Source organism: Pseudophryne corroboree, chromosome 1 (genome assembly GCF_028390025.1).
Source record: "Pseudophryne corroboree isolate aPseCor3 chromosome 1, aPseCor3.hap2, whole genome shotgun sequence".
In the NCBI taxonomy this organism is placed as follows: Eukaryota; Metazoa; Chordata; class Amphibia; order Anura; family Myobatrachidae; genus Pseudophryne; species Pseudophryne corroboree.
Window position 1 is genome coordinate 1,137,507,680 of NC_086444.1, and position 12,217 is coordinate 1,137,519,896.

The following is a 12,217-nucleotide window of genomic DNA, read 5'->3' on the forward strand; positions in this document are numbered from 1 at the left end:
TAATAACTGTGTCTATAGAAGTTGGAGGTGCTGTATGTAATAACTGTGTCTATAGAAGCTAGAGGTGCTGTATGTAATTGTGTCCATAGAAGCTGGAGGTGCTGTATGTAATAACTGTGTCTATAGAAGCTGGAGGTGCTGTATGTAGTAACTGTGTCTATAGAAGCTGGTGGTGCTGTATGTAATAACTGTGTCTATAGAAGCTGGTGGTGCTGTATGTAATAACTGTGTCTATAGAAGTTGGAGGTGCTGTATGTAATAACTGTGTCTATAGAAGCTGGAGGTGCTGTATGTAATAACTGTGTCTATAGAAGTTGGAGGTGCTGTATGTAATAACTGTGTCTATAGAAGCTGGAGGTGCTGTATGTAATTGTGTCCATAGAAGCTGGAGGTGCTGTATGTAATAACTGTGTCTAAAGAAGCTGGAGGTGCTGTATGTAGCAACTGTGTCTATAGAAGCTGGAGGTGCTGTATGTAATACCTGTGTCTATAGTAGCTGGAGGTGCTGTATGTAATGACTGTGTCTATAGAAGCTGGAGGTGCTGTATGTAATGACTGTGTCTATAGAAGCTGGAGGTGCTGTATGTAGTAACTGTGTCTATAGAAGCTGGAGGTGCTGTATGTAATGACTGTGTCTATAGAAGCTGGAGGTGCTGTATGTAATGACTGTGTCTATAGAAGCTGGAGGTGCTGTATGTAATACCTGTGTCTATAGAAGCTGGAGGTGCTGTATGTAGTAACTGTGTCTATAGAAGCTGGAGGTGCTGTATGTAGTAACTGTGTCTATAGATGCTGGAGGTGCTGTATGTAATGACTGTCTATAGAAGCTGGAGGTGCTGTATGTAATACCTGTGTCTATAGAAGCTGGAGGTGCTGTATGTAGTAACTGTGTCTATAGAATCTGGAGGTGCTGTATGTAATTACTGTGTCTATAGAAGCTGGAGGTGCTGTATGTAGTAACTGTGTCTATAGAAGCTGGAGGTGCTGTATGTAACGACTGTGTCTATAGAAGCTGGAGGTGCTGTATGTAATGACTGTGTCTATAGAAGCTGGAGGTGCTGTATGTAGTAACTGTGTCTATAGAAGCTGGAGGTGCTGTATGTAATAGCGGTGTCTATAGAAGCTGGAGGTGCTGTATGTAATGACTGTGTCTATAGAAGCTGGAGGTGCTGTATGTAATGACTGTGTCTATAGAAGCTGGAGGTGCTGTATGTAGTAACTGTGTCTATAGAAGCTGGAGGTGCTGTATGTAATAGCTGTGTCTATAGAAGCTGGAGGTGCTGTATGTAATGACTGTGTCTATAGAAGCTGGAGGTGCTGTATGTAATGACTGTGTCTATAGAAGCTGGAGGTGCTGTATGTAGTAACTGTGTCTATAGAAGCTGGAGGTGCTGTATGTAATAGCTGTGTCTATAGAAGCTGGAGGAACTGTATGTAATGACTGTGTCTATAGAAGCTGGAGGTGCTGTATGTAATGACTGTGTCTATAGAAGCTGGAGGTGCTGTATGTAGTAACTGTGTCTATAGAAGCTGGAGGTGCTGTATGTAATGACTGTGTCTATAGAAGCTGGAGGTGCTGTATGTAATACCTGTGTCTATAGAAGCTGGAGGTGCTGTATGTAGTAACTGTGTCTATAGAAGCTGGAGGTGCTGTATGTAATAGCTGTGTCTATAGAAGCTGGAGGTGCTGTATGTAATGACTGTGTCTATAGAAGCTGGAGGTGCTGTATGTAATGACTGTGTCTATAGAAGCTGGAGGTGCTGTATGTAATACCTGTGTCTATAGAAGCTGGACGTGCTGTATGTAATGACTGTGTCTATAGAAGCTGGAGGTGCTGTATGTAATAACTGTGTCTATAGAAGCTGGAGGTGCTGTATGTAATGACTGTGTCTATAGAAGCTGGAGGTGCTGTATGTAATAACTGTGTCTGTGATCCAGTGAGAGGGTCAGTGGGAAAGCAATTATATATTGGGAGTGTAAAGTGCCTCCGTGACAGGCCACATTAAGCGTATCTATAAATGAAATTAATTGGTATTGCATAATATTGTAGCAGTGTAGATTTTTTGTACTTTTTATTTGTTTGATATTTGAATGTGATCGCTGGAAACATGGATCCACCTGGATGTTCTTTTTTTCAGTGATTATGGATATGAACGTGAGATCAACCAAAAACCAACTAGCAGATGCTTTGCTGATTTCTGGTTTAACCCGGACTCTCCGCCAGAGGACTGCACCCTGGGGCAGAGCTACACCAGCACCACTGGGTAAGGGCTCAGAGTTCCACTGTATATTATGATGTAATCAGTAACTGTTCCAGGAGGGAGAAGTGGATGGGAGTATGGGCTGCACCCCCTACACCCCCCATAATTATCACTACTGTCCCTGGCATAAAGGAACATCCTGGTATTTTATTACAGCCATCCCCATACAACCCCTCATTGTGCCCTGGGGATGCTATGTAACGGGATCACAGCCCAAAAATATTATTTCAGCATCAATTAATGGCACCTCTACGTGTACATCTGTTGTGCAGGGCGAGACTGATTTCTACTGATTTATATTTATATTTTGAATCAGAGGGTCCTATATACAGTATGGTTATACACTGCTCAAAAAAATAAAGGGAACACTAAAATAACACATCCTAGATCTGAATGAATGAAATATTCTTCTTATTAAATACTTTGTTCTTTACATAGTTGAATGTGCTGACAACAAAATCACACAAAAATTATCAATGGAAATCACATTTATTAACCCATGGAGGTCTGGATTTGGAGTCACACTCAAAATGAAAGTGGAAAAACACACTACAGGCTGATCCAACTTTGATGTAATGTCCTTAAAACAAGTCAAAATGAGGCTCAGTAGTGTGTGTGGCCTCCACGTGCCTGTATGACCTCCCTACAATGCCTGGGCATGCTCCTGATGAGGTGGCGGATGGTCTCCTGAGGGATCTCCTCCCAGACCTGGACTAAAGCATCCGCCAACTCCTGGACAATCTGTGGTGCAACGTGGCATTAGTGGATGGAGCGAGACATGATGTCCCAGATGTGCTCAATTGGATTCAGGTCTGGGGAACGGGCGGGCCAGTCCATAGCATCAATGCCTTCGTCTTGCAGGAACTGCTGACACACTCCAGCCACATGAGGTCTAGCATTGTCTTGCATTAGGAGGAACCCAGGGCCAACCGCACCAGCATATGATCTCACAAGGGGTCTGAGGATCTCATCTCGGTACCTAATGGCAGTCAGGCTACCTCTGGCGAGCACATGGAGGGCTGTGCGGCCCCCCAAAGAAATGCCACCCCACACCATTACTGACCCACTGCCAAACCGGTCATGCTGGAGGATGTTGCAGGCAGCAGAACGTTCTCCTTGGCGTCTCCAGACTCTGTCACGTCTGTCACATGTGCTCAGTGAGAACCTGCTTTCATCTGTGAAGAGCACAGGGCGCCAGTGGCGAATTTGCCAATCTTGGTGTTCTCTGGCAAATGCCAAACGTCCTGCATGGTGTTGGGCTGTAAGCTCAACCCCCACCTGTGGACGTCGGGCCCTCATACCACCCTCATGGAGTCTGTTTATGATCGTTTGAGTAGACACATGCACATTTGTGGCTTGCTGGAGGTAATTTTGCAGGGCTCTGGCAGTGCTCCTCCTGTTCCTCCTTGCACAAAGGCGGAGGTAGCGGTCCTGCTGCTGGGTTGTTGCCTTCCTGCGGCCGCCTCCACGTCTCCTGATGTACTGGCCTGTCTCCTGGTAGCGCCTCCATGTTCTGGACACTACGCTGACAGACACAGCAAACCTTCTTGCCGCAGCTCGCATTGATGTGCCATCCTGGATGAGCTGCACTACCTGAGCCACTTGTGTGGGTTGTAGGGAGGTCATACAGGCACGTGGAGGCCACACACACTACTGAGCCTCATTTTGACTTGTTTTAAGGACATTACATCAAAGTTGGATCAGCCTGTAGTGTGTTTTTCCACTTTAATTTTGAGTATGACTCCAAATCCAGACCTCCATGGGTTAATAAATTTGATTTCCATTGATAATTTTTGTGTGATTTTGTTGTCAGCACATTCAACTATGTAAAGAACAAAGTATTTAATAAGAATATTTCATTCATTCAGATCTAGGATGTGTTATTTTAGTGTTCCCTCTATTTTTTTGAGCAGTGTATTTGGCGCTGTATAGAAAGACCTGCGGGAATCGTCTTCCCTCTATAATTGATTTCTATAATTGATTTCTACTTTTTTTTTTTTTACTGTCAGTAAATTTACTGACAATTGACAACCCTGGAGAAGAGAAAGGGGCGTTCTTCCCCAGCACAGAACTTGAAGGTTCAATCAATATTATATGTGTATATAGCACTGCACTCAATACATTTAAACTTGCATGCTCAGCCCTCATCAAGGGACCCCATTTCTCTGCAAGTCCTATAGGTTAAAACCCGTGTACACTGGACAATAGTGAATAGAGAAAGGGAGAGATCAGTGGTGGAAGTGAGAATAAGAAAGGATGAAAAAATGACATACAATTATTAATAAACACCAACACCAAAATTCCAAAAATTAAGAATAATTTCAACTAATGTACAGTAGCTGATATAAAGGGGTACATTTACTAAGCAGTGATAAGAGCAGAGAAGTGAGCCAGTGGAGAAGTTGCCCATGGCAACCAATCAGCACTGAAGTAACATCTATAATTTGCATACTATAAAATGATACAGAGCTGCTGATTGGTTGATGGGGAAATTTCTCCACTGGCTCACTTCTCCATTCTTATCACTGCTTAGTAAATGTACCGGTTCTGGTGGACCGAAAAGGCTATTCTTTCTACGTTTGTTGTAATAAATTGGTAATTAAGAAGCAAAGTTGCACAATCATAGGAGGTTTTCGTAACAATATATGGTCTCAAATGTAAACTAGCATACTGCTGATTGTTATTCCCCTTTCACACTACATTGCTGGGTCACACCTGGGATTTTGTACATGGGTCCTCCTTACTGGGTGTGACCCAACTGCAGACCCCTTTCAGACTGGCAGCCTGACCCGGCTTATTGCCAGGTTGATGACGTCACCTCCGACACATCCCGAGCCAGCGCTTGGAGATGAGATGATCTCCAAGTGCCGACTCTTCCTATGGTGTGAACGACCCGAGATACCTGTTCACACTGCACCGCGAGCCCGGTTGAACCTGTGTTCAACCCTGCTCGCCACCTGGGTTGAAATGTCGGGTTGCTTGACCCGAGTAATTTCAACATGGCACACTGCACAATGGGGGTCATTCCGACCCGATCGCTCGCTGCCGTTTCTTGCACCGCAGCGATTGGGTCGGAACTGCGCATGCGCCGGTGCCACAGTGCGCCGCCACATGGCAGCCGTCGTTGCCTAGCGATCGCCTCTGAGACAGAGGCGGTCACTGGGCGGGAGGGGGCTGGACGGCGGCGTTAAGCCGCCGTTTAAGGGGGCGCAGTCCGGCCAACGCAGGCGTGGCTGGACCATTGAGGAGGAGGTCCGCGGCGGCTGCGTGACGTCACACGCAGCCGCTGCGGGCCGGGGAGCGATGAGTAGCTCCCGGCCAGCACGCTAAAGCTGCGCTGGTCGGGAGCTACTCTTGAAGTGCAAAGGCATCGCCGCAGTGCGATTCCTTTGCACTTCTGAGGGGGGGCCGGCACTGACATTCGGGGCGGACTAGCCCTGTGCTGGGCGTCCCCCCGCATGTCAGTGTGAATGATCGTAGCTGTGCTAAATTTAGCATAGCTACGATCAACTTGGAATGACCCCCAATATCCTGAGTTGCTGTGCATTCACATGCAATAACTGAGGATATTTATGGCAGTGTGAACGTGGTGTGCTCTCATATAACTGAGGAGATTAGCGTTAGAATAGTAGCTGCCTAATAAAGGGACAGTAAAGGCTGAGAACTTAAGTCTTTGACTGCTACTGTCCCCAGAATGGTGCAGAATTATAGCAGAGAGCAGGTAGAACGTAGCAGACACACACAACCCCATAGGGCTGCCCATTGCCTGCACAGAAGGTTGCGCAGAAACATATTCCTATGCTCATCACAAGTAAGCAAATCTAATTGGAAAGGCCCATTGTGAGAAGCGGAGAGCTATGAGCAGTGCTGTGTGAGTGAGGCCAGTGCCTCCTTCACAGTCAGCCCCAATATCTCCTTTTGTTCGTCGGGAGGCTTGTCACCTAGCAACAGCTGGTGGGTTAGGTGCAAGCCTCCCGACAATCGCTGGAGAGGTATAGTGAAAGAAAACGTTCACTTACCTTTCCACAGCCTGGGGGAAGCGGGGACAGAGCCGCGGGTAGTGGCCGCTCCCGGACCCGTTCGCGCGCATTGCCCGCGTCACGGGAGCGTGCGCGCTCAGCCGGGCACACGCGCGCTTGCTGGGCACGTGCACGCGCACCATATAAGGCGCTAGGCCCCGCCCCCAGTTCAGATTTTACCTCAGCGCTGCAGGATGGAGGACACAGTGTCTGTGTCAGCTACAGACACCCTCATAGTGTCCCCACAGCGCAGCAAAAGAGGCAGGCAGCCTTCTAGGAAAAGCCTAGGAGAACCTGCTGACACAACTTCCTCAGATCAGGTCGGATGACAACAGGGACAGCTCTGAGGAGGGAGAAGTCAGCCAGAATGCTGAGACTCCTTCTCCTCCTGCATATTCTCACAGAGTGGTGAGAAAGTGCACAAGTAAAACGAAACACACTGACCATGTTTCTTCTAGAGATGCCTGTTCAGGTAAAAATATCTCTTTCCCAGGTATTGCCAGTGCTTGGAATACCTCTAAGGGCCATAGCAGACCCCCCTCTCCTGCCCACAGCCGACATACATTCCCTGTCACTGATCGGCAACCTGCACAGGACCGCGCTCATAAGGAGACTACTCATAGTCATACAACCCCCCTTTCCCACGCATTTAGGGAAACTGGTTACCCTCCAGTAGATTGGGAATCAGAGGAAGTAACCAGGACTAGTGCATTCTCTCGTAGAGGCGAATATAGTGACTTGCAGATGGCCCTTGTAGCCTTAGCGGGCAGAATGCCACCTTCTAAAATATATTCAGCCCACTGGGCTCTGAGCGAACGCTCCCAAGTATACAATTTTGCCCAGTTAGCCTTTAGAACGGCATTAGTTAAGGAGGATGACATGGTTCTCCGTAACCACACTGGCATCCCAGATATTCCGGCCCTATTTGCCCCTGACATCGACCCGGCCTTAACTTCACTCGTGGGAGAAAAAGTCCAGAGTGACACTATGGATAAATTGCTAAGAAAAATCCAATTTAAGGTTTCAGACGCCGCCGGTCCTTTATTATTTGTCCTTGACAAAGCAGAAAAATAAGGCGTCTCAGGGGGCTCCCTAGATTCCCTGGTAGCTTCTAAAATGGCACTCATAAAGGCTATTAGTAGGGCTACCTTAATAATTGGTCAGACATTTGATTTCATATCGAACTCACGTTGAACTCGCTGGCTAGCTAATGCAGGGCTACCTAACCTAGCACCCAGACCAGTAGATGTCCCCAATCTGATAGATTCTGACCTTTTCGGACCCGATTTCATAGACGAAGTGGAGGTCCGCTATAAAGCTCGCAAATCCTTTGTGGACCTTAAAGGACCTCAGCCTTCCAGGCGGCCCTTTCATCAGGAGGGTTGTCCTGCGGGAGCCAGCAGCTCGACCCGAGACTACAGAGGCGCTCACTGAGGTGGCCCTTCCCGTACACGGACCGCAAGAGGCGCAGGGTCCGGCGGCACATACGCCCCCAGGAAAGACAGAGGATACGGTAAGTCACTTTACTTTGCAACCTACTCCTTGTCTTTCCCAGGCAATAGCCTCCTGGAGGCAGATTACCACAGACAGGTGGTTGCTAAGAATCGTAGAAAAAGGTTTATCCCTCCCCCTTTTACATTTTCCACGACAAATTTTCCCCTGCTCAAAAAACGCCAATCCGTTATTAGATGGAGTACTGTCCCTTGCCCTACAGTTAGGCAAAATAGAGTTGGCAGACACTTCCACAAGAGGCTGGGTCAGTCACCTTTTTCCCGTCAGGAAACAGGACGGTTCATACAGACCAGTCTTAAATGTCAAATCTCTCAACCGACACATAAAACCTCGCTCTTTACGTATGGAGGGCTTAGCCGACATACCTTTCCTACTAACAAGGAACGATTTCTGTATCAAAATAGATCTCAAGGAGGCCTTTCACACAATTCAAATGCACCCAAACCACAGAAGACTTCTAAGGTTCCTGTGGAAAGACGTTCTCTATCAGTGGACCGTCATGGTTTTCGGCCTCTCCAACGCTCCCTACACGTTCACTCGTTTTATGAAAGCAGTGATCTCTCACCTACGCCAGAGAATGATCCGTTGCATAATCTACCTAGACGACTTGTTAGTAGTCCATGCAGACCAGAAAACCCTTCTGCTTCACAAAGAACTAATTCTTTCTCACCTCCAGAACCTAGGGTTTACAATAAATTACGACAAGTCCGTATTAACACCCACCCAGTCAATTGTTTTTCTGGGTTTCTTACTAGATACCCCTTCTTTCTCGATAGCAGTTCCCCCAGACAAGTGGAGAGACATTCAGGACTTAGTAACTCGAACCCTGAAACACCGTTTCTCGCTGAGAGACTTGGCCAGAGTCATAGGGAAGATGAGATCTTTAGATCCTGGTTTTCTCCACGCTCCCCTTGTCTGCAGACACTCTCAGATTCTCCTTTCAGCTCTCCTTCGTCAGGGATGGACTTGGTCAGACAAGATCATCTTGACACCCTTGGTTCTCAAAGAGATTCGCAGATGGAGGGACCTTCGGCTACCACCCCCCCAGACCTCTCCTACCTCCTCCTCCAGACATTGTCATCACATCAGATGCGTCCCTCGGGTTGGGGAGCATTTACAAGAGACCGAGCGGTAAGGGGAAGATGGTCCACTCAAGAATCGACAGCGCACATCAATCTATTAGAATTGAGGGCGGCAAAGTTAGCACTTTCCTCTCTAGTTCCCCTGACCTTCCAGAACAACTCAGTTCTTCTATGTCTAGACAACAGGACTGCAGTGTCATACCTCAACAGAATGGGGGGCACTCGATCCCTGACACTCTGTCAAGAAGCTATAGACATCTGGAACTGGGCGGTGGAAAGATCCATACTTCTCTCTGCAACATATATCCCAGGAGAGCTAAACGAGTTAGCCGACTCCTTATCCAGGAAGAAATTAACACTGGATTGGGTGACTCTGAGACCGAAAATTTTCACCAGTATCGTGAGAACCTTTGGTCAACTGCAAGTAGACCTGTTTGCAACTCCATCGAACACACAGGTCCCAACCTTCGTGTCCAAAATCTGGACTCAAGGGGCGCTCCACTCGGATGCAATGTCCTTTCCGTGGACAGATCTAGTTCTCCCATATGCTTTCCTTCCCCCAGCTGTTAGGGTCTCCTGCTCTGTGCTGCCACGTCGTCATGGCAACCGGGAGACAAGTGCTAGCGGAGTAACCTGAGCGTAGCTGATACTCCGGTTCGGGTCTTCTGCTGTGCAGTGGTTACAGGCTCTGTGCACGGCAGGGGATCCGGTGCTGGTTTTTGTGCTCACAGTCTGTGAGGTCTGAGTGGGGCGTGGACAGCACCTGCTATATAAACCCTCTTCTCAGGTTAGGCAGATGCTGCTGAATCTTTGTTGGTTAGTCAGTTCCTGAAAGCTAGCTAGTACTGTGTAAACTTTGTATTTGTTTGTTGCTTACTGCAAATAGGCCTTGGGATTTGGTATTACACTCTGCCAATCCAGACCTAGCAGTAAGACTGGAGTCAGTCGTTTAACCTGCTGGGGTTCTTTTGCTACTCTGTGAACCTAGCAAGTTTGCGGCTGTATTCTCAGACTTGCCTGCCAAAATCCTTTCTCACTGTGCAAGGTGTTCAGGTGTCAGTTTAGTGGCAGTAAGCTGAACCAGTGCACTGCAAGTGAGGACTAGGATTGTGGAGACTCTCCTTGTGTCTATTATTCCATCTCTGACCAAGGAGTTTACTGCCACACCCGTTGGTAACCCTTTAGGGTTTTGCTGTTGCCCTTAGCAACAGCATTTCGGGTTCTCTACGTATTAAATCACTACATCTCGCTTCTTTCCATCTGAGCATTCCTAATACTAGGGAGACACCCAGTTTCTTAGCCTTTGGGCTTCTTTGTTCACTTTGTGTTTATTTTGTTACCCTATCACCTTCTGTGTATGTAATGTTATATTCCCCAGTCTGTCTGTGAGTTCATTTGTTTTGCATCCCTCACCGTTCAGACACCAGTACATTCCTGCTGGCACTGGTGTGCATAACATATTCAGCAGCCCAATACTCCTGTTGAAATTTTGTGGGAATATGGAGCATACCCCTCAAAATACTTTGCAACAGGTGGTCGATCAGGTGCAGGTCCTGACTCGACAATTTAATTATTTGTCCATTAAAATGCACACCTCACAGGCCGCTGGCGGAGCTCCCGCAGCAGCAGTACCTTCAGGGGTTAAGGAGCCAAAAGTAAATCTCCCGGATCGTTTTTCTGGAGATCGCTCGCAGTTCTTTTGTTTCAAGGAGAGCTGCAAGCTATATTTCCAGCTTAGGCCTCAGTCTTCTGGGTCGGAGATTCAGCGGGTGGGCATAGTGATTTCCTTGCTACAAGGAGACCCACAGGTCTGGGCATATGGGTTGCAGCCTGACTGTCCGTCGCTTAAAAGTGTTGATGCTTTTTTTACGGCACTGGGCATGTTGTATGATGACCCTGACAAGACGGCCTCAGCCGAGGCTCAGATTTCGATCCTTAAGCAAGGGCGAAGGCCAGTTGAGGTTTATTGTACGGAGTTTCGGAGGTTGGCCCATGATACCCAGTGGAATGACCCAGCCCTGAGACACCAGTACCGAAGAGGTCTTTCTAACCAGTTAAAAGACCAACTGGTACAATATCCCTTGCCTGATAGCTTGGATCAGCTCATGCAGTTATCCATTCGGGTGGATAGACGGCTGAGAGAGCGCAGGCTTGAAAGGAAGACGGAGGTTTCCTTCTTTCCCAAGGGAACCTCAGACTCTGAGGAATTTTCCGAGAAGCCTATGCAGATTGGGGCTACCCGCCTCTCCTCGCGTGAGAAGACGCGGAGGAGACAGCAGGGGTTATGTTTGTACTGTGGGAATAAAGGTCATGTGGTAGTATCATGCCCAGAAAAGCCGGAAAACTTCAGGGCCTGAGGGTGATGGGAAATATCCTGTCAGGCCAGAAGTCAGAATTTCCCAAGAAGACTTTTATCATTCCGGTGACCTTGAAGATCCTCGGTCAAACTGTCAAGACTGAGGCCTTTGTGGACAGTGGGGCCGACGGGGTCTTTATGGACCGCCAATTCGCCCTGAAACACTCTGTTCCCTTAGTACCCTTGGCATCGGAAATTGAGATTTGTGGGTTAAACGGGGAACCATTATCCCAGGGTAAAATTACCTCTTGCACTAGCCAGATTTCTTTGTTTATTGGAGCCACACACTCTGAAAAATTGTCCTTTTATGTGACTGTCTGTACTTTTGCTCCATTGGTGTTGGGGTTACCCTGGTTAAGGGCCCACAATCCTCAATTTGACTGGGTCTCTGGGGAGATTCTTAGTTGGGGTACTGATTGTTTCAGGAGTTGCTTGAGCCTTCCAGTCAGGCTTTCGCAGCTAAGTTTGCCAGGATTGCCAGGATGTTATGCAGATTTTGCGGACGTGTTCTCCAAAAGAGTTGCAGAGGTACTACCTCCCCATCGCCCCTATGACTGTGCCATTGATTTGTTGCCGAATGCTAAGCTTCCCAAGAGCAGGTTGTACTCCCTGTCACGTCCTGAGACTCAGGCTATGGCAGAGTACTTTCAGGAGAACTTGGCTAAGGGATTTATCAGACCTTCACAGTCTCCAGTTGGGTCGGGGTTCTTCTTCGTGGGTAAAAAGGACGGTTCGTTGCGACCCTGCATCGACTTCAGGGAATTGAACCGTATCACGATTAAAAACTCATACCCACTGCCTCTCATTTCGGTCTTGTTTGACCAGCTTCGTACTGCCACCATTTTTTCTAAGATTGACCTACGCGGTGCGTACAATCTAATCCGAATAAGAGAGGGGGATGAATGGAAGACTGCCTTTAATACCCACTCAGGGCATTATGAATATTTGGTGATGCCTTTTGGGCTCTGTAATGCCCCGGCAGTCTT

At 47.7% G+C, this 12,217-nt stretch overlaps 1 protein-coding gene across 4 annotated transcripts in view; it reads left to right on the top strand.

Moving 5' to 3' along the window:
- The window catches only part of SORCS2 (sortilin related VPS10 domain containing receptor 2), a 1,363,792-nt gene that overhangs the window by 1,283,218 nt on the left and 68,357 nt on the right, over positions 1-12,217 (top strand). For all 4 annotated transcript variants that reach the window (XM_063923915.1, XM_063923923.1, XM_063923934.1 and 1 more), the window contains one exon: positions 2,140-2,265. In XM_063923915.1, coding sequence (XP_063779985.1) covers positions 2,140-2,265 — 126 coding nt within the window. The remainder of the gene's footprint in view (positions 1-2,139; positions 2,266-12,217) is intronic.